At 37.9% G+C, this 26,222-nt stretch overlaps 1 protein-coding gene across 5 annotated transcripts in view; it reads left to right on the plus strand.

Moving 5' to 3' along the window:
- The window catches only part of PTPRF (protein tyrosine phosphatase receptor type F), a 528,476-nt gene that overhangs the window by 437,769 nt on the left and 64,485 nt on the right, over positions 1-26,222 (plus strand). For 4 of the 5 annotated variants that reach the window (XM_081322271.1, XM_081322273.1, XM_081322270.1 and 1 more), the window contains 8 exons: positions 1,295-1,564; positions 2,944-3,525; positions 3,997-4,130; positions 5,424-5,568; positions 12,225-12,530; positions 14,824-15,017; positions 20,607-20,633; positions 24,662-24,779. In XM_081322271.1, the coding sequence (XP_081178397.1) occupies positions 1,295-1,564; positions 2,944-3,525; positions 3,997-4,130; positions 5,424-5,568; positions 12,225-12,530; positions 14,824-15,017; positions 20,607-20,633; positions 24,662-24,779 (1,776 nt within the window). The remainder of the gene's footprint in view (positions 1-1,294; positions 1,565-2,943; positions 3,526-3,996; positions 4,131-5,423; positions 5,569-12,224; positions 12,531-14,823; positions 15,018-20,606; positions 20,634-24,661; positions 24,780-26,222) is intronic. The other variant, XM_081322272.1, reaches the window with a different exon arrangement.

Below are 26,222 nucleotides of genomic sequence, written 5' to 3' on the forward strand. Positions count from 1 at the left end.
GTATGCATATTGCTGACAGTATTGTTTCATTTATCCTCAAATCTTCATTCTGTTGTTCATGGTATTGTGAGGCCTTCTGTGCCAGTTTTCTTTCTGCGAATCCACTGGACTGATGAACCATCAAAAAGAACTCAGCCAAAACTTTATTAGGGGTACTGTTAGCCTGTCAACCTGAACTGAGTTTTGTTAGTTCTACTATACTACCCACATGGTAGTAGCTGCCCCTTTCTAACATGAAAGAAGTCCAGCATAAAACACACCCAGTAGACCATAGCCCTTTGAGCAAGCTTTGCTCAGTCACCCCCCTCCCGATGGGTCTTTTCTATAGATTCTCTGCCCTTCAGCTATTTGCTTGACAATCAGGTGGTATGAATTGGAGAGGCTGTACTATGAAGGAAGAGAGGATTCCACATGTATAAACACTGACTTCACGTTGGAGAAACAGGTTTCCCAGAGGAGATGGAACACAAGCCTTTTTAAATAAAGCCTGGAATGAATTTGCCCAGACGAAGCAAAGATTTACTCTGCTCAGTTATGTTTCTTTGTCTTTGTTTAAATTGGCCAGAAACACTGGCCTTAGAGAAGAGCATCATTTATGTACCATTCCCCTAGATGAAGTGGTTCAGCTAATAATCAGCAAGCTTTGGTACATCTCAAAGCTTGCCTCCAAACCAAGTGAAGAATACTGCAGGAGTGAATAAGGGGTGTGATTCGTCCTTGGAGTGCTTTCCAAAGGCGGGAAGGATCCATTGTCCAAGTGCTATGCTGTTAAGATGGATCTGAACTTCTTTCCAAAAATGAAATGCTAACTAGGTTTGCATATGGCCTAGGGCCTTTACATTTTCTCTGCGAATGCTGTTTTACCTAGTTATAATATATGGAATAATTTTGGGGGGGAAATTGTACCTGCCATTATAACATAGATTTGGCCTGCAGACCACTTTGCAATGATACTACTTAAATAATCCCACCTGGCAGAATTTTAGTGTACCTTATGGATTGGAAAATGAACTTATTTTCTAATTGACGGGATGCAGGGGAAATGAAGATTCATCATGACATGATGTAACATGCCAGACCTCCTGATGAAAATAATGCCAATGTGACTTAAAAAGGAAGCATATAGACATGAAATTTAGCAAACAGTTCTTGCACAGAATATTCTTTTTCTAGAGAGATTTACTACTGCAATAGGATGAGTTTTGATGTCCCCATTACCCCATCAACTTTGAAATAAAAAATGAACATGCAAGTTGTGGCTGTGACCCTACTAGTTGTCTGTTCCTTATTTCAGTGCGGCGAGTATCTCCTCGATTTTCAATCCCTCCAAGTAACCATGAGGTGATGCCTGGAGGGAGTGTGAACCTCACGTGTGTAGCAGTGGGGTCTCCAATGCCGTATGTGAAGTGGATCGTTGGAGATGTGGAATTAACAAAAGAAGATGACATGCCAATGGGCAGGAATGTTCTAGAACTGATCAATATTACACAATCAGCCAACTATACATGTGAAGCCATGTCCTCACTGGGAGTAATCCATGCAACAGCACAGATTACTGTCAAAGGTAAGAAGGTCCAGATTATGTCCAAAGAAATTATGACAAAGTATATACAGCTACACCTATCTTTTCCTAGATTATATTCAGATTTTTCATTCTTATTTTTTCGTTAGGGACTCTGGCCAAATAATGCTTTATATATAATATAAAATGTGGAATTAGAGCAGATTCTGTCCCAGACACCTAACGTCTCTTCTCATTTGGTTATCTAATTATTTTTTACTTTACAAAACAGATACTCAAACATCAGAATGGAGAACAAATCTCAAATAAACAAGCTCACAGATGTGTTCTATATTAATTTCTCAGGTGTAACTCTTCTCTTATTTGTACCTATATATTGATTAATTAATCTATAATCCTGTCATAAAATCATTATATAAAAGAATCCCAGATCACAATCCTGGCCTTAGATTTTCTTATCTAATAGTGCAGGAAGATTGTGACTTTTTCTGCTAATGCTTGGAGTTTTCATGGCCAGGATGCTGTAATATCCCACCACCCAAATGCACCTCCCACCAATTTTTGCATTCCATAAGTACGTTGTTCTTGTAATAGTAGTACAGTGCAAGTACTATCATCTTGGTGAATTGGCCCTGAACAAAAGTTCTGAAGGGTACTCCAGCTGAATAACTTTTTTTCCATTTGAAAGCTGACTTGGATTCTTGTTTAAATTATGGTTATTTAACCAGCCACCAATAGGTTCTGTGAACACATCTAATAATATGATTGCTATGTTTACCCTTTCATTAAAACCACTCCAAGTAATATGTGGTAGTGTGTAATATAAAATGTATGTTCCAGTAAAATTATTTCTGCCTTTAAAGAAGAACTATAGACTTCATAATAGTAAAGTTGGAAGGGACCTTGGAGGTCATCTAGTCCAACCCCCTGCTCAGGCAGGAAACCCTATACCATTTCAGATAAATGGCTGTCCAGTCTCTTCTTTAAAACTTCCAGTGTTGGAGCATTCACCGCTTCTGGAGGCAGGTTGTTCCACTGGTTAATTGTTCTAACTGTCAGGAAGTTTCTCCTTAGTTCTAGGTTGCTTCTCTCCTTGATTAGTTTCCATCCGTTGCTTCTTGTCCTGCCTTCCGGCGCTTTGGAGAATAGCTTGACTCCCTCTTCTTTGTGGCAGCCCCTGAGATATTGGAACACTGCTATCGTGTCACCCCTAGTCCTTCTTTTCATTAAACTAGACATACCCAATTCCAGCAACTGTTCCTTATATGTTTTAGCCTCCAGTCCCCTAATCATGTTTGTTGCTCTTCTCTGTACTCTTTCCAGAGTCTCAACAGAATGTTAAGGAGATTTTGAACCTCATTTATATTTTTATGCATTGTATCATTTGCATTAATAGAATGATTTTTTTTTCATATTTTCAGCTCTGCCAAAGCCTCCAGCAGAGCCATTAGTGACTGAAACAACAGCCACCAGTGTTACTCTCACCTGGGACTCTGGAAATGCAGATCCCATCTCCTACTATGTCATTCAATATAAGCCCAAATCTTTGGAGGGAACGTTCCAAGAAGTGGATGGTGTGGCCACCACCCGCTATAGTATTGGTGGCCTAAGCCCCTTCTCAGAATATGAGTTCCGCATTATTGCTGTAAACAACATTGGAAGGAGCCTTCCTAGTGAACTGGTTGAGGCACGGACAGGAGAACAAGCTCCATCAAGCCCACCTCTCAAAGTGCAGGCACGGATGCTGAGTGCTAGCACAATGCTGGTCCAGTGGGAACAACCTGAAGAACCTAATGGACTGATTCGAGGCTACCGGGTGTACTACACCACTGATCCCCATCTACCACTCAGCATGTGGCAGAAGCACAACACTGATGACAGTCATCTCACCACTGTGGGCAGTTTGATAACTGAAACTACATATAGCATCCGTGTCTTGGCGTTCACCTCAGTAGGAGATGGGCCCCCTTCTGATGTTATTCAAGTCAAGACCCAGCAGGGTGGTAAGTATATCTGGTATAAGTTAGCTTTCCCCCAGTCTGATAACCCCTCAGGTCTGTTAAGATTGCATGATACAGAATTCTGGGAGTTACCATCTCAACACTTTCAGGGAGGAATAGATTGGAAAAAGTGAGAATTAAAATTGTCCCCTCCATGTCTTGGTTTGCTCTAATTCTTTCAGGGACCAGACATCTGAGGCAAAGAATAGTGATCATGGTGTGGTCCAGACATGGGATTTGTTCACTGAGGAGCAAGGTTATGCTTCTTAATTAGGATTGAGGAAAAAGTGCTCTTTTTCAGATTATAAATAGTTTGTTGTTTTATCATCATTGTATGTTTGTCAAAAATGGACATTGCTTAGCTGACAAGGTTATGAAAATGCTGTAAGGTTAGATTAGTGACATTAGTGTCTTAGACACTTTCTAATGTTCCTCAGATTTACCTCCACTGAGTCATATTTCATTGGTCCCTAGTTCCAGCCCAACCAGCAGACTTCCAAGCTGAGGCCGAATCAGATACACAGATCATGTTGACTTGGCTGCCAGCCTCTCAAGAGCGCATCACCAAGTATGAGCTGATATACTGGGAAGGAACAAATGGGATCCAGGTAAGAAACATAATAATTGATTGCTATACTGTAATTCCTATGGAAGTGAGGCAGGTTTTTCTATAGTACCAGTTAGATTCTTGTCAAAAGATAGCTGCATGCAGAAGATTGTTGTTGGAAACAGCTTCTAAAAAAACAAGGTGTCATGTAGTTGTAAACCTTTATACATATTTCTGGGTGAGAGGGAGAATCAAGAACTCTTGCAATCACTTGGATTCCTGGCCATAAGCAATAATTACTGAAAGCATTCCCTTTGTCATGAATGCTTAGATGAAGTTTCAAAGGTTTTCCATCTAGTCCTTATGATGGTTAACCATGGTTTGGAAGTGAAAACCAGCCATAGCTTGTCTCATATATAGGCTGTTTTGCATTATGAAACATTTTAGGGACTTCAGTTTCTGAAAGTTCTTTTTATCTGTCAATAAACTAATATCTAAAATAATGGCTTTAAGGATTAGGTGGGATAATACTAGACTAAGGCTCTAAGTTGCTAAGTGAAGCATTTGTTAAGTGTTTTGCCCCATTTTATGACCTTCCTTGCCACAGTTTTTAAGTGAATCACTGTGGTGTAAGTTATCAACACAGTTGTTAAGTGAATCTGGTTTCCCTATCGACTTTGCTTGTCAGAAGGTTGTGAAAGGGGATCACATGACCCATGGACACTGCAACCGTCATAAATATGAGTCAGTTGTCAAGCATCTGAATTTTAATCATGTGACCATGGAGATGCTGCAAAGGTCATAAGTGTGAAAAATGGTCATAAGTCACTTTAGTGCCATTGTAACTTTGAACGGTCACTAAATGAACTCTTGTAAGTTGAGGACTACCTGTACAGAATTGTGGAATGCACAATAGTATCCAAAATCCCTTCTGGACACTACATGTATTGGGTTCCTATGGTGTGGGTGTGTGTGTAAAGTTTCTATATTACAATTGCTCAAACGCTGATTTAAAAGCTACTTAACATAACAAAATGCTGGGAGGTAAAATCCATCCTTGCTTTCCTGACATTTTTACACTGACATGTTGCAGAATGCTGTGGTTGCATTTCTAATAGATATTTTGTTTCTGAAGAGCACAAGACTGCTTTGTTAGTGTCCTCAATATGAAGATCATGATTTTCCTACAAATATGCAACTTCAGTAACTTGGGTTCATTAATTTGGGTTGTATCATTGACTCGATTAACCTGCAAGTATTGATGGGCAAATGATTTAAGAACAAAAAAGCATTAAAGGTTGGCTTACCTTATTTCCTCTCCAAATAACAAGAAAACGACTCTTATGTTTTCTAGCATAAGGTGGAATTTGACCAGACTTCATCTTATGCAGTTGATCGACTCAAGCCAGACACACTCTACAGGTTTCAACTAGGTGCCCGGTCTGAACAAGGTCTAGGAGTCCTTACTCCAATTTTGGAAGCTCGAACAGCACAGTCCAGTAAGTGTCTCTGTGTGGCTATGGGAATGTAAGCAAGGGGAAATGCTGTTTCCACTGTGTGAGTTAATGGGGGATTAGAACCATTGTCTATAGAAAATGAGGAGTGACAAGCCAGCTGTGGTTCTGAAGCAGGGCCCATTTGGCCAGGGTAAGTCTTGTTTCTCTTTCAGCTCATGCCCTTTCAACAGGTAGACCCACAGATTTACAGGGGAAAGCAAACAGACAAGATGTATTGACATGTCTCTCTGAGTTTTACTGCATCCTCTCCCACCTTCCATTCTGCTGTAAACAAGGTATTCCATCTCTGAACCTTGAGCATCCATATCCCTGCTCTGCATGTGCTCATATCCCTTTGAGAAACAACCTTGCTCATATTTCCTCCATACATCCCAGGACATCCAGCTGTCCATGCACTGTATACATTATGTTGTTGCTGTTGCAGATTTCTATGAATTCATTTGGAAAAGAGCAACTCCAATCTCTGCAAGTAAGGGAAATCATTAACACCTTCTGCAGAGAATGAATGCTGAATTAAGTAGTATGATGCACCATATTGCATGTTCAGACTATATAGTACCAGGCAACAGTAAAATTAATCAGATGGCCAGATAAAAAGATGTCTGACGCCGGATTGCTTTTTATTCTCTTCTCAGCCCATGTGCTAGTGAAGGATAAGCTCAGTTCACTTATTGGCAGCTCAGAATGTAGCACGTAAGCAGATTAAGGCTATCAAAGAGCTCTAAGTTAAGCTTGCTTTCACTGGTGATTTGAGGGCTTGCTTTTATGAAAACATTCAGGGTGGGAGTGAGACATTTCTGTTTGTGCCATCTGTCAAGAATTTAGGGACTCCGTGGGGCAACAAATGATGCCAATAACAGCAGAGCTTTCTGTGTGCAGCCAATGCATTCCCAAGCAGAATCAGCTCAGGGTGGAACTGCTCCACTTGTGATTGGAATATCCTTTCATTTTCTCATTACTAGGTCACTCATAAGGACTCCAGTAGCCCTGTTTATGGAAGTATGATGTCAGACCAATGGATTAGATCGAATGATACCCAAATGTAGATATTATAAATATTAGATATTGGAGAAAATACTGGGTGGCGATATTTCTAGAACTGGCATCAGCTACTGAACAAGTACATGAATTAATAGGGAGCAATTGGTTCTTTCCTAGTCATTGTTCTTAAACGAAAAGAACAGGCAGACCATAGAAACAAAGAGTAATACAGATGTGAAACATGATAGATAGGAATTGTGATGCAGGGCTATGTGTAACTGAGCAATATATGATGCCTGTGCAGTTACAGTGCAATATTTTAGCTTGCTAAGCACATTTGCATTTTGAGAGCGTGTGATAGGTGATATCACAAAAATATATAATGGGGTAATCCGTTCTCTATAAATACCTACTGTGATTGGTCCAGCTTTATCACCTAATTTATTTAAATCAAAATATGCAGCCACTCGTTTGAACTTATAGCTTCCCCAGTTTAGGATCCCCCCACTCTTTCTGTTACCCCCCACTTCTATCACACATATGTGATTCCCTCCCTCATGGAATACCTCCAGATAACTTATACTCTCTCTTACATAACATATGTATTTAAAAACTCAACATACATATTGGTAAACGGACCTTCCTACTCTATCTTCTCATTGTTGCCTCACGGTCTCTCTTATTGTCTGTAGACTTCTGACTTGGTTTTTCAAACCTATCAAAACACCATTCTTATCCTAGTCCTGGTGATTTCATGAACTTTTCCCTAGATCCTTCATAGTCCTCTTTTGGCTGCCTTACTAAACATGGCAGAGAAGTTCATTTCTTTCTTCAGGTCCACTAGAGTCAACAGCAGAATGAAGTACTGCCTGCTATTTCGTGTTGTATTACCTTCCTGTATTACTGTTTCTGGGTTGAAGTTGGGCCTAGAAACATTCTAGGGAATAAAAAGTGATTAGGCGTCTCAAGACTGTTTCATTAAAAACACTTCCATCCACTTGCAAATTAAAATACATCTACAATTAGCAACAGAAAGAAATGTGTGTGGAGGAGCTATTTGCCTACCCTGTAATAAGGGAAGTTAATCCTGATAGTATATTATAAGCAGTTGTAGATCCCAGTCTGCAGCTAAAGGTTGCATGTTAAGTTGGCACTGAAGATAGAAATAGGGAAGAAGTCCCTGAATTTAGTTGATAGGTCTCTGGTATTACTTTTTCTGGATAATGCTTATATCTCTGTGCCAAAGCAGGATGTAGGATGGGCAAACTGCAATCACAGAGTTGCATGTCCACATTGCAAGGACCACTACAAAATTCAGAAATATTGTGCTGAAAACCAGTAACAAGATATTTCATCATTTTGAGGCAAGAAAACACACAGGACTATAGCATCACTCCTAAAATAAATTTAAAACAGCTTAAAAAGTAAAAAAAAAGAAAGAAAAATATATTTACCCCATCCACACCCACTATATGATATCATTAACTCATCCACAGCACTTCTTGTTCTCCCTTATTTCTAATCATTAAGGGTTTTCCAGCCCTGCTCTATATTGCAAGCATGTGAGATTTCTGTAATGATTAAATTACAAGGGAATCATTGCAGATTCTCTAGTCAGTCTACACATTCACTTTAGTCATGTTTAATATTACTTCAGTGTCCATGGTCATCTACAGCTAACTGGGATTATATTAAGATGACATATGTGCAGTAATGTCATGATGAGGAGTGTTATTTGCACTTGTATCCCAACATCTGAGACAAAAACGTAAGTTGCTGGTTTTTGCATACTGGTGCACATTATTTTACACACATACACATACATATACTAGATGCTTAAGCCAGTGGCCCATCAACCACTGTAAAGCACTCACTATAGAGGATCCTTCCGAATGGAGAACTAGTAGAGGAAGTAGACGTTTTATTCTTCTTCCAGTAGCTCATCAATGGGATTCAAGGTTATAAACAAAGATTTGAATAATTAAATTATCAGGAATCTTGCAGGAGAAAAGCAATAGAATGTGACGAGAAAGATTATGCTCTTAAAACTAAGCAGTCATTTTGTGGAACTGACATTACAGACCTGTATACCAACTTCAGAACAAGCCTGGTTCAAATGGAAAGCTAAAAGACAATGCCTGGAACTTAGATGTATGTAAATATGTAAATATTACAAAGAAAACAGCTTGCCAAACGTTCTCTTAATTCTGGATATACAAAGTGATACTGCTTTCAGCATTATGAGAATAATCTATTCGTTCAATCCTTTAAAAAATACATTTGAATTATGTCATTAAGGACCTGATATTCATCATATCAGCATGAACAACTGGCCTTTGTACATTGCAAGGCATCCTAATCAAGGCATTGCCAATGTAATCGTGTTGCCTGTATGAACATTGTAAACGTGACGTTGTGCATAATATGTAGGTACATGTTGATATATATTTTTATCTCATTCAGGTTTTTTATGCTTCCATTGTTTCATTTTATTTTAACCTCTTCTAATGTTAATTTGCTGTTTGTGTATTGGCACTTTCACAGATGAGATTCTTACCCAGCCATTAGCTATCAGCAGTCAAAAGTAATTTTGTGCCTCACTTGGTTCACTTACTGTACTCTGTTAAACATCTTTCATTTCCCCTTTTTCTAATTGCCATGAGTTTTATCAAGTAGCATCAAGCAAAAAATTGTCTCAATGAATCCCAGTTTCCAAAATGTTTATGAGTCAAGTGTGGAAGGAACTGCTTAGCTGTCTGTATTCAGGGAATGTGCATGCTGACTACCTCTTTCTTGGTATCTAGTGTTTCTTTCTCTTTGGCTTTGACTTTCGCAGTCTTGACCTTCTTTTTTTACTAGCCAGATTTCCAGGCAACTTGAGTTTTCAAGCCTGCTTTATCATTTTAAAATATTTTTATTTGACATGCATAACACAAGAAACAACAAAAGGGAAATATCATAACTTGGAATCCTAGGATATCAAACATCATACAAAACAACCTACTGTGAATAGAGATAATGAAATGAATATTTTTCCCATCTTACAATAGAAAATACCTATAGTAGAGAGTATCATTCAATCACATGGAGGATTATGATTATGGAGGATTCTTCCTTTTTTCCTCTTTTTGTTGTATAAACAATAAGTAGTATGATGTACATGTTTCAAGATGATTAGGAAAAATACTTGCAAATTTGCACAGGGACAGCAGCTCTTGGCCATTCCTTATTTGTATGTTTGTTTTCAATAAATAATAGGTGTGCAACTTTATTCAGGATTCCATGTGAGTCTGAATAAAAGATGACATTGCTTTAAGGACCTCACTCTTTAAAGTTAATATAATTCTTAAAGAAGTTTGCACCCTTTTTAGTTTAAAAATCCAAGTAATTTTAATGTAGAGCAGAGAAATGCTATGCTTGTGTGGGACCTATAACCTCTCCAATAGTTTTTGAAACATGTATAGCTCCGATAGCAATAAGTATGTTCCAGAAAGCATAAGATGTATCTGCATTTATTTTTCATCTAGTAAAACAGAATTATCATAGTAGCATAGGTCTAGTGACAAGATCCCATATTTTTTGCAAGATAGGTTTTTTTTTTCTGGTGCCCACAATAAGTAAATAATTAGGAACAATACATCTCTATTGGAATCAGTGCACAGGCTGATCTGTAAATCCAGCTTTTGTTGATGTTCAGTTTTTTTAAAGAAAAAAAATGAAATATACTCAATTTATTCTTGTTTCCAGAAAGTTTCTACTGCTGGATATTCCTAGCATATCCACATATGTGTGCCAGTATCATTACACCTGACTGGTAGACAGGTGAAGATATATTGTAGATAACAACCATTTGGAGAGGACTGGATTATCAGAAATAAGTTACTTTTGATGGAGTTGCACTTTGATATTTCAAGGATTGATTTACTATAGTTCCTCAGTTTTCTGTACATACACATCCTTTCCCAAATCTCTTTTATACTTCTTTAGTCTCAAATATAGTAGTGTGTATTCAATAAAGCTATGATGTTAATCGGTTTTTGCTTATAATTAATACTTGAAGTTCAAAGGAGGTGAGTTTCATATCTTTACCTGCCCTCTGATCATCAAAATTAGCATAACCTCCCATGATTTAGACAATATCTGCACTATAAAAATGGCATCTAAACCTTTTGTCATCTGCCTGCTGTGGCAGGTTTTAATCTTTTAATATGGATACTTTCAGCCTTTTTGTGAGACTCCTAAGAGAATTTTATGATCATTGTCATTTTAATTACTTTTTTTACAGTGACAATACCAATAGTGGATTCAACATGATGAATTAATAAACAGAAACAAGTAATCATAAAACGATTCCCATAATCTGATCTGGTTGAGAAGAGAATGGTGAACAGCACCTGTTTTATAACTAACTCCTATTTCAAATATATACATTTGCAATCTGGCAACTCAGAAATTATTTCAGGTAGTTGACATTTAAACAGGCAGTAGTACACTTGTAGTAAAAGTTTTTAAATGCCTTCCTTTGTTGGAATGCATTTGTTTTCTTAGTTTGACTTCCTGGTGTAAATTAGCCATTATTCCATGAGAGCCAGTATTTCTTTCTTTTTTTTCCCAATTCCCTGAGCTGTTTCCCTGGACTTGGTTTTTTTTCTGCTCCATTAAGAGTTCGTGTATTGTTCAGTATTGCTTGTTAATGTTGTGACTAGATCAGACTTTTTACACTCAAGTGTCTTTATTGTTTGTCAGTTTTTTGAGGAATTGCTTAGATTCTTCTGCTATTTCTTCCAATATTGCCTTGCTGGTTTCTGTCTCTCCTTTCGCTCCTTTTGCTTAGATGCCATTCATATATCTTTAGCATCCTCAGGTAATCCGAGTTTGATGTTGGTCCTTGAAATCCAAAGTGTAGCTTTAAGTTTAATTTTCACATAATTCTTATGTTTTTCCTAATAACTGTCTTGATCTGACTTTCCTCCAGTAGAATATATGAAACATTCCTGTTCTGGTATTTGCCAGTTTTTTTGTGGTTGTTGTTCTGCTTACCAAATTAAAAAAATGATATTTTAAGTTTTCATCACTACTTTGTGATAGTTCCATCCTGCAAATCATGTTTTTATCTCTTTAAAAACTTTCTTCATGGTCTTTATGATTCTTGTTTCAGCTTCTACTCAGGAATTTCAAAGCTATGGTGCTATCTATCAGATTCAGTAGACCTTGTATTCTGGGATTATGTACTAAGCAGTTTAAGCAAAAGTATCCATGCAAACTACTGCTTAAATACCATGCCTCAGAAAGAATATGACTGAATTATTTAAAGGTGACACATTATTCTTAGTTGGCTTGTTATCTTTTTTAGATCTCAGGTTCTTTCTTGGGGACTTCTGCTCTTCTATTCTCTTCTAAGTATTTTCTAAGATTTTCAATTTCCAATTTTCTTTTCTATATATGGCGCACTTACACTATGGTAACCACAACCAGTGATCTTGTGAATGGCACACGTAGACCTAATTCCTGTGCATGTACAATTTTAAATAACAAAGAAATGCAAACTTTGTTCTATATTAGGAGAATCTCTTTTGGCTGGGTAAGATCTCACTGTACTTGGTATGTTTTGCCCAACCATTTCCCTACATCTTCCCACTTCATTTATTCATACCTAGCCCCTTCTGCCCCACCCCAAGAGGTCGCATGTGTAAGCATCAGCTCTACCACCATCCGGGTAAGTTGGGTACCACCACCGGCTCAGAGCCGCAATGGAGTCATCACGCAATATTCCGTCGCATACCAGGCAGTGGAAGGAGAGGACACCACGAAGCATGTGGTTGAGGGCATTGGACATGAGCACTCCAGCTGGGAGATCAGCAACTTGGAGAAATGGAGAGAGTACAAAGTGTGGGTGAGGGCTCACACAGATGTTGGTCCTGGACCAGAGAGCATCCCTGTCTCTGTTCGCACTGATGAAGACGGTAGGTTCTGACGCATGGTCAAAGGTAACATCTATTGATCGTTACAGTTTTGTTTCTTAGGAATGCACTGTGGATCTCAACTGTATGATATAGAAACAAAAGTACTTAAATGTTTTTAAAAATGGGACAGTTCCTTTGTAATTATATTCAGTTAGAATATGAAGCCAGAGTTGTCCAGGTGGGGTTCATAGATAAGTGCCTATACAGATCTGGTTCTTAAGTCTCTCTCAGGGACACATCGATACCAAACATTGTATTGCATTAGGTAGACAGGTCGGTTAGGTCTCGACTTAAGTTTACTGTCTAGACCAGGGGTCAGCAACCTGAAACAGTGAAAGAGCCACTCGGAACCGGTTCCCTCACAAAAGGAAAAACTGGGAGCCGCAAAAACTGTGTGCGCATGCGCGTACATACACGCATGTGCAGAACAGGGTTTGACTGAAGAGTGGAGCCAAGGCGAGATATGCACCTACCCTGCATATTTGAACTGATTGGTTGAACTTTTTTAGTCCCACTTTTTTTTTTGGACTGCACATGGCAGAGGACTGGGAGCCACAGGGGACGGCTGAAAGAGCCGCATGCGGCTCCGGAGCCGTGGGTTGCAGACCTGTGGTCTAGACAGTACTCGGAGTGACTGGCACTTGTTATGTTACATTCTGGCCTCAAAATACTGGAGAGGCCATAAGCAAACATAGCAGCAAGAGAGCCACTCTTAAACTGAGAGCAGGCATTCGTTGGCTTTATTGCCTTTGCTGTATTACTCCTTGCATTGCTGAAATTCTAGGAAGTGATGCATAGCTAAGTTCAGAGACCAGGAAAAGAAACACATCTGCGGGTTTTGCTGCTTGATTTGTTTGCTTTAGTTCTCATTTAGCAAAGCCTTAGCTAGAGGGAAGCTACTACCCTAGAAATGTCTTAGCAAACTTGAAACATTAGTCTGAGGGCTGCATAGTTGGCTCTCCCAGGTAGGCTTTGTCAGGCGTGATTTTGAAAGCTTTCAATAACGCTGAAGTTTAATAAATAGCAGGTAAGGTGGATGAAATCCTGTCTGTATCTTGAGATATATTTGGTAGTTAATACACTCTTTTTATAATCAAATGACATGTAGTAACCCAACATAAGTCAATCCCTGGGTAGTTGCCATTAGCATAAGGCTCTGTAGGTAAGATTCATGATAGCTGGGTCCTGCAGAGCTGTCGCAAGCAATATTCAAGTTATAACCGACTCTAATAAGAAAAGGGATCAATTTGTTAAGACACTGTTGTATTTACTTTCCATTTGCTTTTTGGGAAACCTGAAGGATATAAATCATTCCCCATTCTGTCCTCCTCCTTTCCTTTGCTAAATCATTATTTCCCTTGATGTTCCTCTTCAAGTAACTATTTACAGTTAGGAGCGAGGTCTATGGGAAATAATGTGTTGCCTAAAACTGAGCAAATGCCATATGTTTTTCTGGAATCATTCTTACAGATTTCATCCACTTTCCAGTCTCCAATTAACCTTCTCTTAGTCTGACAATTGGGGCACTGTGCGCTTTTGGATGCCATGGATTGCTTTTGCAAAAGCTGAATGCTGTTTTAGCCTTCCAAGCTAAGGCTGAATAGCAATACGGCAAGGGGGACTCTAAAATGAATACATTGCCCCATTCATATGCAGAAGGAGAAGCTTCTTTGAGAGAACATTCCTCTATCCCTTCCCTCTGCTCTTTTTTAATTTGCATTTATATTTTTGTCTTTCTGGGTAAGAATCCAGTATAATAAGAATGTGATTTTTGCCAAATGGTAAATAAGTTGCACACTGCCTTATGAGAAAGTACCTCCTTGTAAGAAAATTGAATTTTTTCAGGCAGCTGCCATTTTTCACTTTTTATTAAAAAGCACTCTATAACCTTGAAGCATAAGCAGGCATCTCAATCTTCAGAACTGCCTTTTGCTGGAGCAGTGGAGCAACTGACCGTAAGCTATTGTTCTAAATGCCTCTTTTCTCTTAATAAATCTGCTCCTGATCTCTGCTCACTCTTTAATGCAGAGTGAGGATGGGAGGGAAATCCTTAGATTTCTGAGGAAAGCTTTGCATCTTCTTATAATAACAGGATAGCTTAGCCCATTGAAAATGCTGTACATATGTATACACTGTTAAATCTTTGAAATCTGACATGTCCATATATACAGACATGCCTGTACCGAAATACAGTATTGAAGAGTGAGGATTAGAGAAAGCAATCACAATTAAGGTACGAGTGTTAGATGCTTGTTGATTTTTCTCTAACTAAGTTTGCCCATGTATATTGCAGTGCCCAGTGCTCCCCCACGGAAAGTGGAGGTAGAGTCAGTGAACTCAACAGCAATTCGTGTTTCCTGGAAATCACCCATCTCCAACAAACAGCATGGCCAAATTCGAGGTTACCAAGTCACCTATGTAAAAATGGAGAACAATGAACCAGTTGGACCACATGTCATCAAAGATGTCATGGTAGCGGAATCCCAGGTATAGCCTGCTGTTGATGAATATGCATACTTATTTGCAGAATTACCAGCATGTTGGTGGGGTTTTTTTTGGTTCATAGGACTGGTTAAAATTCTAACACAGATGTGAAATCTATGGTCCCAAATAGTGTTGAACTGTTAGATCCTGTCTGAATTAATCCATAGAGTTATTGGTCATGGATAATGGAAGCTACAGTCCAAATACATCTAGAGCAGGGGTGTCAAACTGCCGGCCCGCACTCCAGACGCATCACGACAAAACCACGCCCACCTCATTGCCGGCAATGGAGAAAAAGCTCCGATATGTCGCATGACGTCATGTGATGTCGCAAGTTTGACATGTCTGATCTAGAGGATCCCAGATTCATTATGTTTACTCTAAATAAATAAATTTAGAATTTAAGGCCAACTGCACAGTATGTGGATGTAATACCATGTAACTAGAGATTACAAGTATAAACTCAATGAAATTGACGTAGTGAATGAAAAGATAATCTAAAGAAATCAATTTGTTGGAATAAGTTTAAGGAAAATACAACTAAATGAGGTTTTTGGATAACACATCCAAAAGGTTAAGTGTTATTAAATGTTGCTAATTTTGCTAAAAATGGATTAAATGAGTTTCAAAATTGCCTTCTAATGATTAATTAAGTTTAATTTAAGTTTAAGTTTATTGGATTTATATACCGCCCTTTTCCCGTAGGACTCAGGGCGGTTAATAAAGTATTTAAAAACGTCAATACAATACAAAAGTTAAAAACAGTTAAAAATAATTAAATTTGATCCCTGAAAAATATAAAACCCCAATTAAAAACTCTCAGCCTGGGCCGGAAAGCTCAAAGAGCCAGGTCTTCAGGTCCCGGCGGAATGACCGAAGGTCGGGGGCAGTCCTAAGTTCCACGGGCAGCTGGTTCCAAAGGGCCGGCGCACCCACTGAGAAGGCCCTCCCCCTGGGTGTTATCTGCCGGCAGTCTTTTACCGGCGGCACCCTGAGAAGGCCTTCCATGTGGGAGCGCACAGGACGAAGGGAACTTGATGCCGGCAGCAGGTGTTCCCTCAAATATCCTGGACCCAAGCCATTTAGGGCTTTATAGGTCATCACCAGCACCTTGAATCTCACCTTAAATGAGATTCTCAGTCATCCTTAAATCCTTAAAAGTCTGGGATTCATCAGTACTATGCTGGAAATAAATGTATGCTTTATTGATGGTTCTGTATTTTACTACAAGTGTTAATAAGGCTTTGTCATATTTGAGTGGCATGACTTGTCAGATCAAAGAACTTCCTGAAATGAAAGCAGAAGGGAAAGGGTTGACTAGAGTGAAATAGTTTTTGAGAAATTTAAGATCCTTCTTAATGTAATCCAGCACTCCAGGGAGGTGGATAATGTAAGCATTGCCTGTTATCTCTTTAGAACTAAGTATCTTGTCAGGACTTGCTTAGTGTAAGTACTATACTATAAGTCACTGAAATAAAGAAGAAACAAAAGTCTTAGTTTTGAGCTATTTGTTGTAATTTTTCTACTTACTAAGACAGAATACCTTTTGGATTCAGGAGGGATGGGGTGGGCGGGAGGGTTCATGCTGGAAAAAAAATCTGTAGTTCCTGAGGTTTCTACAGTTGCAAGTTGGGGGTGATCAGTTGTGAGCTAGATTTTTTAATGGCATCCAGTAAAATTACAAGAGAACTGCACAGACTAATTGATTTGCTTCCTAAGTATAGTTGAATTATTTATATCTCTCAACAGGGAGCAAAAAATAAGAAAATAAAATAAATCCCACACACCTTTCATACACTAGAAAATAAAGCCCAGCCTGATAATTAAGGAGAAATAAAATAAGAACCTATTCGCACAGGATTACATTTCTTGGATTAGATCATCAGAATTTATGTGAATCTTTTCAAAATATTTATATTTGGGAAGATATGCAATGGTTTTTCTCTGAGAAAGGTGTCTCTTTAGCTGGTAAAATGCATCACTTTGCTATCTTTCTCTAGGGCTAAAGATTTAGTCCTCAAAAAGCTATATGGTTAATCTCCTATAGATGAAATAATTTAATTAGACCCATTGAACCACAAGATTTTGTATAAGAAAGTAAAAGAATCTATGCAGAAACAGCAGCAGTAGAACAGATGTCTTTAACTTCGATGTAAAACACTATATATATTCCTCTGATTATCCTTCATGGATATGACTTGCCTTTTATTTTTTGAAAGAAAATGGAATCTGTATTATATACCTATCTTTCAACAGATAGAGGCATAGTATAATAATCTACTCTAAGACCATGCCTTGTAAAGTTTTCTATTTGTCTTATTTGCCAGATGCGATTTTTCTTAATTATCTGCTAGAAAGAGGCTTCAATTTTTCAATTTGTCTCCAGTCATTATTTCTTGTAGAAATATAAGCGCTAAAATGGGGATACATTTAAACAGCAAGGGATTCCTAGCAAATTAATAAGTCAACTACGTTTGCAGGCTAATTCTGGATCTCATTCAAGGAACCAGTTACTGTGAATGGGAATTACAATAAGCTGTCCATCCTGAAGGCACTTGCCATTTTTTTATACAGGTGGTGTTCTTGGATGATAACCAGACAGATGGAAAAGCTGCAAACACAGTCTGGTGAAAGGCTTGAAGGCTAAAGGTGTAGCATTGTATCATGTATATGATCTAGCTACCTCATAACAGTCATAAAGCCAGAAAACCATTCAGATAATACCACCTTCTAAAATGTTGGGAACTTTGTCATCAGAGATGCAGTCAGCTTGCCATACTGAGATAATATTGCCTTGGTGGAGCACTGGGCTAATGCCTCCTTAAGTAACACCAGCTGCCTGCAATTAGTGCTGGTTCGCATCCCACCAGGCTCAAGGTTGACTCAGCCTTCCATCCTTCCGAGGTAGGTAAAATGAGGACCCAGATTGTTGGGGGCAATTAAGCTGACTTTGTAATAATGCCGCTTGGGGTGTGTGTGAAAGCCCTAATAAGCAGGCATATACATAGAATGAAGGCTACTGCTAAGTTTGTAAGCCGCCCTGAGTCTTCGGAGAAGGGCGGGATATAAATGGAATTAAAATAAAATTAAAATAAATAATATTGCCTTCTAAAATTTTGAAATTATCAGAAATGCACCCAGCTTTCACATTGTGCTGATATAAATAATACTGTTCCATCATTCAGTTCCTCTTACACTTCATCTCCCTGTTACACATTGGTCAAGAATATTTAGAGGAACATTTTGCCATATATATAATATTTTTCTTCATTTTGTATTTAAAACTAATAGAAGGGAAAGTTAACACGTGCTATATATTCCTTCTTTCATTTGAATGTAGTAACCGATTGCTCTGTAAGAGAAACTTAAACTTTATGTTTAAGTAAATTTCTCCAGCTGATAAGTAACTAGCAGGACAGCATCAATCAGTGTGTCCTCCATGGACAGACAAGCCTGACTTTATCTTGGGAATTTGCCTGTATGTATTACTTTAGCAGAGTTCAGGAGACAGTAAGTATTCTCCACTGTATAGTTTACCACATAAACATATTCTGCAAAGCTGCAACAACCCTTTTCTAATTCAATAATTAAATGTACTAATCTGACAGTAACTTTGGATTCCCAATATCAGAGAAATCACACTGCTATGTTCTATCCTGTACATACACATTCTGTTCTGGGTTTTGTGTGTCAATATATTCTGTGATTTTCAATCATATTTAAATATTTTGATTTGTATTCAAGATTCCAACACACAGAATATTTTGATACTTGACCCTACTGTATTCATTTTAACTTATCAGGTTAGAAAAGCATTTTACTTAGGATAAAATAAGAACATACAGTAGGCAAACTGGTGCATGCTCCTGATTCAGAATATGACTTCCACAATTCTTGCAGTTAGTCAGATTGACTGAAACTTATGAGCATTGTCCAAGAAATCTGGAGGATATTTAATTGTCTACCTTGTGTCTACATTGATTGACAACAGCTTATAAGATAAACTCAGAAATAAGACTTTAAAATAGCTGTTACCCTCTTGAAAAACAAGTCCTGGGTAGCAACTATTCTTCTGGATAGTTATTTAAATATTCAGTTTGGCTTCATTAACAAGATCCACATGAGATTCACTGCTCTTAAAAGAATTTTATTTATTAAGTAGATTTATATGGCTGCCCAGCACACATGGTAATTCTTTAATCAGACAGCTAAAGAATGTGCATTCAACTATCATGTGTATAGTGGTAGGGTAGGCCTTCTTTGCAGTAGTTTGTAAACAGGGCTCAAACTAGTCCTGGTCAAACTCATCTATTTGGTGCTCTTATTAGAACTGTAGATTTGGTGATATCAACTGCCAACATTAGCTGTGCTTGCATTGGTTACATCTCTCTAAACAGTAACAGCAGCTTTTTTTTTATTAAGGCCTTTGGTTTCCTAAAAGCCATTTATCTTACTCAGTGACACTAAATACTTACAAAGCAATTGGGCTGTTCAGCAGAGAACTGTTTTATCTGATAGGTAGCAGTTTTATAAATTCAAACATTTAGCTGTAGTTGATTTCATCACAGAGATGCTCTTAAAACAGAGTTCCTCTGATGAAAGGGAAAGATTGTAGTATTTTTAAGTTGTCAGCGTAACCATTTTAAAAAACCAAACTTAAAACTGAATGTGCATCACCATTTTTCTGGCTCATTTTACATATTTCTACCCTTTTAAGTAATACAGTAATTGTATAATTGTGAGATGTTGTGAATGTTTTACTCACCGATATACATTGTCTTTAATAGTGCTGATGTATATGTCATATTTTAATATAGTTAGTCCATATTGTTCTTTGTGGGAGGATTGTTATTGTTAGCCATGTCATTATCCTAAAACTCACTTTTAGGAAATGTAATAAACTAAAGAATATTGAAACTAAAAATCATCATTACTACAATACAGCAGCTGAAAACCAGCAGTCCTTACCTCTTTGATTTAGGAATGGAAATGTATAAAGATAAATACATTTTGCTAAAAAGGAAGAAACAGGATATGAAGTTGCATATAGACATGAATTTAATATATATGTGGGCAGGCTCAGTCATCATTTCTTCAGCACCAATGGGATAAGACCTCTCAGATAACAAAGCAAAACTGTATCCCAGTTACCTCCATGGGACCTGCTCCAAGGTTGACTGAAGGATTTTGACGGATGCCCAGCATATTTCTCCAAATGGCCCTACAGGTGGACCTCTGGGCCTGCTGTATTCAAGAGGGCTTTCCTAAACAAGGCCGCATCTCTTCACCCATTTCATCTCCCCCCTTCCCCCCAATGCCTAGGTATATTTAGGTTTGCAGTTGTAGTCATTCCGCAGAAATTGAAAAGACAACCTCTCTTGCTTAGTTTTGTGATGGGAATTAAGACACTTGAAAGCAAGTTAAATATCAGGTTCTAATCATGCTTTTTACATTTTTAGAGATACGTTTGTGAATAATGGTATGTGTTATTGAGATCTTGCTAGTGCCAAACCTCAGGTATGAATGTGTTAATCTGCATCACTCTTCCTTTATTCTATCTCCATTTTCTTTCCTCCTTCTCATCTCCATCAGTTGAGGCTTAAGGACTCTGCTGACCACGTAAGTACCATTTATGAGTGTGTTTGCTTGGATCAAAAGGTTCTGAGGATCATCTTGTGAAATCTTTGTGCATAGTGCTGTCAAAACATCCCTGTCAATTCTCAGATATTTTGAGGAGTTACTCTGAAGCTTCAGCCAGCTACAAATCCTGAACAAATTGGCATTTGGATTTCAAATAATGCAGAAAAGCAATTGACATTTCTGTCATCTTTATTTCCTGCTTGTTGCAATGCGATTTAAGTCAGTGGAAGGGGGAGCAGCCCCTCTTTACTCTCCTTGCCCAAATGGTTAACATGGCAGAATCAGTTCTATGAAATCTTTAAACTTCATTGTTCCCAATCATGAAGTATACTTTGCTGTCTCAGCGATGACCTTTGTTAGAAACAAAGGCTACAATAAGAAAACCATCATATTCAAACAGTCAAATTCAATTTTTTGGAAGTAATTTTGAAATATCAATTTGAAGGAAGAAGTTCGAACATTGCCTTTGGGGACAAGGGAACTAAGAGAGAAAGAAAATGCTTAAACTGGCTGCTGTGACTTCCATTCCTTCCTAAACAGAAGGACTATGTTAGAAAGGGTTTGCGGTGACAGCCTTATGTTCTACAATCATTGGAATGGTACCTTCCTTTTCTCCCAGTCCATGTTTTTTTCATTCTTTCCTCCTCCTTCCTACATTACTTTCTCCAATAGCATGTAAGAATATCTCTTTTGTGTGCATTGTGGTATTCGCTATTTCTTTGGGCAATGTTTATAGCCTGTAGTGCTATATATTTTAGTTTCTTTTCTTTCCATGTTATTTTAATTGATGTGATTAATGTGGGTTGATTGATTCAGGTCACTCATGCAAACTTCCAGGGAAAGGGGAATCTTTTCCTACTCTTAATTCCTGTGTCGTTCTGATTGGTGTTTCTTAATTTGGGTTTCTAAATGAAAACAATGAAGAACATTGTTTAACTTTGAGAAATCAAGAAAATGTCCTGCTCTATCCATTAGAGTACAGATTTGGTGGAATTCTGTGACTGGATATTCAATTGTACGGCGTTCTCATGTACAGAGTTAATATTTTTAAATTCTGTCTGAAAACATTTTGATCATTTTTAAACAGGTTGCTCCCAATAGAATCCTGTGATAGAATCTCAGTTTGGCCACACAATAAATATGTTTTTGCACAGCGTACTGAACCATACACCTTGTTGATTGGCAAATGAACTCTATTTCACACAGGGGCTTTACCTGCAAACAGGTGCCACTAATAAGGTATCTGGGGTTTGCTTAGCCTGCTATATGAGCACACGCAAACTCCACGCAGAAAAGAAAAAGGGAAATTTGCTCTGGTTTATGAATGCCTTCATTCTTGGGATGAATTAAGCAAGGGTCTTGCATTCACACATCAATTGAGTTTGATTAATCATGCTGCAGACTGCTCGTTAACTTATGTATTCAAGGGCAAAACAAGGCTTGAGTTTAGAAAAGCACATGAACTACTTCAGAAATAGTTTTCCCTAGTCACAGTCTACAAACCAATTCCACCCACTCAAATGCGGCTAGACACTTCTTTAAAACTGTGAATACATCAGTGAGAAAGGAAAACTAGCATCCTGTACCTTTCTTTTCTGTGGAGTTTATATCTCCCTTTGGTTATTGTTACAACCTATTTTCTCCATTTATGGGATGGGTACTTTATTGAACACCTGGGCATATAACGACAAATGATTTACCTTGGCACCCACTATCTTATTGCCCATCCCAGTGCTTTCTTTTTGGTAAGCTTGGTATGTGTTGCACACATCTGTAGGAAAATTTTCTTGCCAATTAGAACTACTGCTCTTTTTGTAATCACAGTCATATTAGCTTCATGCCCTGCCCTGGGGTTTGATGGTGGAGTTCTTTGTTTTTGCCATGTATCCAAGAGAAACATAGCAATATATAATTTTTTTCCATCATCTCATGCATATAACATAGCGTGACCTGTTGATTTGAGGAGCTTTCCTGTTAAATTTTGACTCCACTTCTAAAAATAAAAATTGTTGCCCATAAGTGTTTCATAACAATTAAAATTCAATAAACAGGGATGCTGGAAAGCATTTTATATATACATGAAAGTAAGACATAGTAAAATTTAGACTTATAAACTGAAAGAAAAACTTTGCAAGTTAAAGCAAGTCCGAAGACTCAGGGCGGCTTACAAGCTTAGCAGTAGCCTTCATTCTATGTATATGCCTGCTTATTAAGGCTTTCACACCCCCCCCAAGCGGCATTATTACAAAGTCAGCTTAATTGCCCCCAACAATCTGGGTCCTCATTTTACCTACCTCGGAAGGATGGAAGGCTGAGTCAACCTTGAGCCTGGTGGGATGCGAACCTGCACTAATTGCAGGCAGCTGGTGTTACTTAAGGAGGCATTAGCCCACTGCTCCACCAAGGCTCTTATATGCTGATCATTCTGGCTATAGCTGTTATTTGCTGCTTTATTATTTCTCTTGTTTCTGGGAGATGTTTCTTGATTAGGTCTTTTTTGTTCTTCACCTTTTTTTTCCTTTCATCGATTCTATCTGATTTTAGTGTGCTGATCTTGTTTTCCAGTCTAACCTTCCATTTTGGTGGTGCACTGTTTGACTCTTTTTCTTCTTTGTTGATTTTGCATCACAGGTGTTCAGTTATAATTGCAACCATGCTGTACATCAGTTAATTTCTTGCAGTGAGCCCGTGCTTTAATTTGATATTTACAGTATCGACATCTTTTAATGCTTGTCAAAGCTGCTTTTTTAACATTTTTTTTAAACAAGCTTCAATCAGGCAACCTTTTTCTGTTGTTTTTGTGCTATTCTAGAAGTTCAGTTATTCTTCATTTCAGTTCCTCCTGTTTTTTCGGTTAGAGATTTGTTCATTTCTGAGCAATTAAGAGGAGAGGGCACCTGGTTTGGAAATGAGAATGATTTAATAACTATGTTGGCTTCCTTTACCATCCACTCTCCCTGGTTTGTCTCTATTGTCTGAGCTACTTCTGGCAAGGCTTAGGTTTCTTTGGCCTGCATTGACCTTTGCAGTTCTACTAATTCTACTTTTATTTCATATTATAAATTGATGCTGATCTGCTAGCTGCTGTTCTGTTGTTTCTGATTCTGATGTTGTTCTTTTCAGAACTGGTGGAACCTTTTTCAGATATCCTCTTTTTATTGGATTTGTAATAGCGAATCATTATTTCTTTGTTTTCAATCTTTTTATGTTTGCAGTGGGTAAGAATTTTTTCTTCCAGGGGTTCTGCAGCTTCTGGCGCTGGTTGCTCAGCCAACAGCCCAGAATCCTGTAGTCCACTTGTCACCAGATGTCCAGAAACCAAAACCTAGCATGGTCTTGTTGACCTAAGTAAAAACTGATCCAGTATAGGTTTCTGTGAGTTCTGTCTCACCATATTGTTTATGGGAGAGACACTCTTCATCTGGTTCCTCTTGAGGACCTCTGTCCAGGATGGTTAAACGCTTGGCATAGGTCTCATATTTCTCAGAGTATGTTAGCAGCACAACTACGTCAAGGTAGTGCCTCACTAAGGGATGATTATTTGTATTAGCTACTCGACAGCGTTTGTTTCTTCACTGATGACATTCAATTAAGAAATATTATTTTGTCATTTGTTGGCTGAGTTACATTATACACTTAACAATCAGACCACAAGTAACTTCTATCATATTGCATTATAATTGTAAGGTTCTACAAATTTCTCCAGGTTCTTTTCAGCTTTCTGCCCAAATTAGGAGAAAAAAGTTGAATATTTGTTCTACTTGATTTGATTAAAGAGAGGTTTCTTGACCTGTATTTGTAATGTAAACAATCTTGCCTTTCCAATTTGTAATTTTAACTCTATAGATACATGTATTAGTTGTGAGAGCTAAAAGAGCTTGAAACCAAGCAAACTTTTAAATTGGTTAGAGGAAAACTCCAGAATATATCTTGAGAGTCAGAAATGTTCTGGTAATCATTTCCTTTTCAATTTGCTTGATATAATGATATCTTTTTTCTCCCTACAGGAAACCATCATAGGGGGCCTTTTACCAGAAACTACCTATTCTGTCAGCATCGCAGCCTATACCACTAAAGGGGACGGAGCCCGCAGCAAGGCCAAAGTGATTGCTACAACTGGAGCAGGTAAGCCATTTGTTCTACAATATCTCTTGATGGACAGGCCTACTTTACTATCTTTTTTGAGCTGCTGAATCATTGATATAGTTGGAGTTGTGGCAGAAATTTTAAACTTAAGAGAAATTGGGAATATTCAAAAATTCTACCCCTTTCACCTGCTCTCTAAACTGTTTGCACATGGTAGTGAATGGAACTAAACTAAATACAGACAATGCAAATACAGACCTCCCTTCATCCTTTGTAATCAATCTACAGGTAAATTATCAGCCAGCAGATGTCTCAAGCAGAACTGGAATACAATGATCCTGTTATGTTAATTATTGGTGTTTGATAATGTATCCCTCATCTCTTATTAGCTCTCATGGTTAACAGTGTTTTGTAGATTTATTTGCCATGAATTGCCTTTGTTTCAAAAACCATCTATACTGGTTTGCTATTAGCACATTTCATGGCAAGGATAGGCTTTAAGTTGGCTATTTCAGGCACATAGTCATCAGGTGACACTGATGGTCCTTTGCACAGTTTTGTCTGTTCTGATCCTATTTATTATTCATTGAATTATCTCAACTTTATTATACCAAACAGAGAGAAGAAATGATATGTCCTTACAAGGTACATGGTGATAAACATAAATTTTCATTTAGATGCCTTTATTTGTGTGTGTCATTCCTAACCTTTCCTTTATCTGGATCACCACAACAGCTTTTAATCAACACAGTATGACCAAGAGTCAACAACACTGTGTTTATATACACCATGTAGCAGAGATAATTTTTGCCTGATGCCATATTTCAAATACCCAAAATTTAAAATTAAAAAAACCACTAACTTTTAAAAAATACTGAAATTGCCAATATCAAGCATGTATAATAAAGTTGTATCAGATTTAGTGACTTCCTGAGACTTTAATTTTAAAAATATCTTGTTAGTGTCTGTATCAATAACTACCCGTATTAGACTCTCAATCCCTCAGTGACGCCTTAGATTGGAAACCACTGAAGTCTACGATTGTAATGAGTTAAATGATGTCTAGGACTCAATCCTATTTTCTGAGCTGTGTTTTTGAATAATTACTTAACTCTATTGATCTGTTTGGAAATGGTATTTGAAAGGAAGATAAAACTACAAACACAGAACAGCATTAAAATTGGTTGCAGTACAGACATTATTACCCTTGATTAAGAAAATATTGCATTTCTTATGCCTGTTCCTTCTTCCTGCCTAAATAAGAACAAACAAACAGATGATGGAAATAGATTTCAGGGACACACAGAGGTCCACAATACAAAGCACACTAGGATTCAGTTGGAACTGCCTGCTGTATTCAGGATTTGTGGTTACAGTCTTATCCAAGTATATCAAATGAGATAATGCAGAGCTTTTTAAAGGATTTTCTGTAGTAGTCTCTTGTTTTGGAATGATGACTGGTTGTTTACAGTATGCTAATTT

Source organism: Vipera berus (genome assembly GCF_964194415.1).
Source record: "Vipera berus genome assembly, chromosome: 3".
Taxonomy (NCBI): domain Eukaryota; kingdom Metazoa; phylum Chordata; class Lepidosauria; order Squamata; family Viperidae; genus Vipera; species Vipera berus.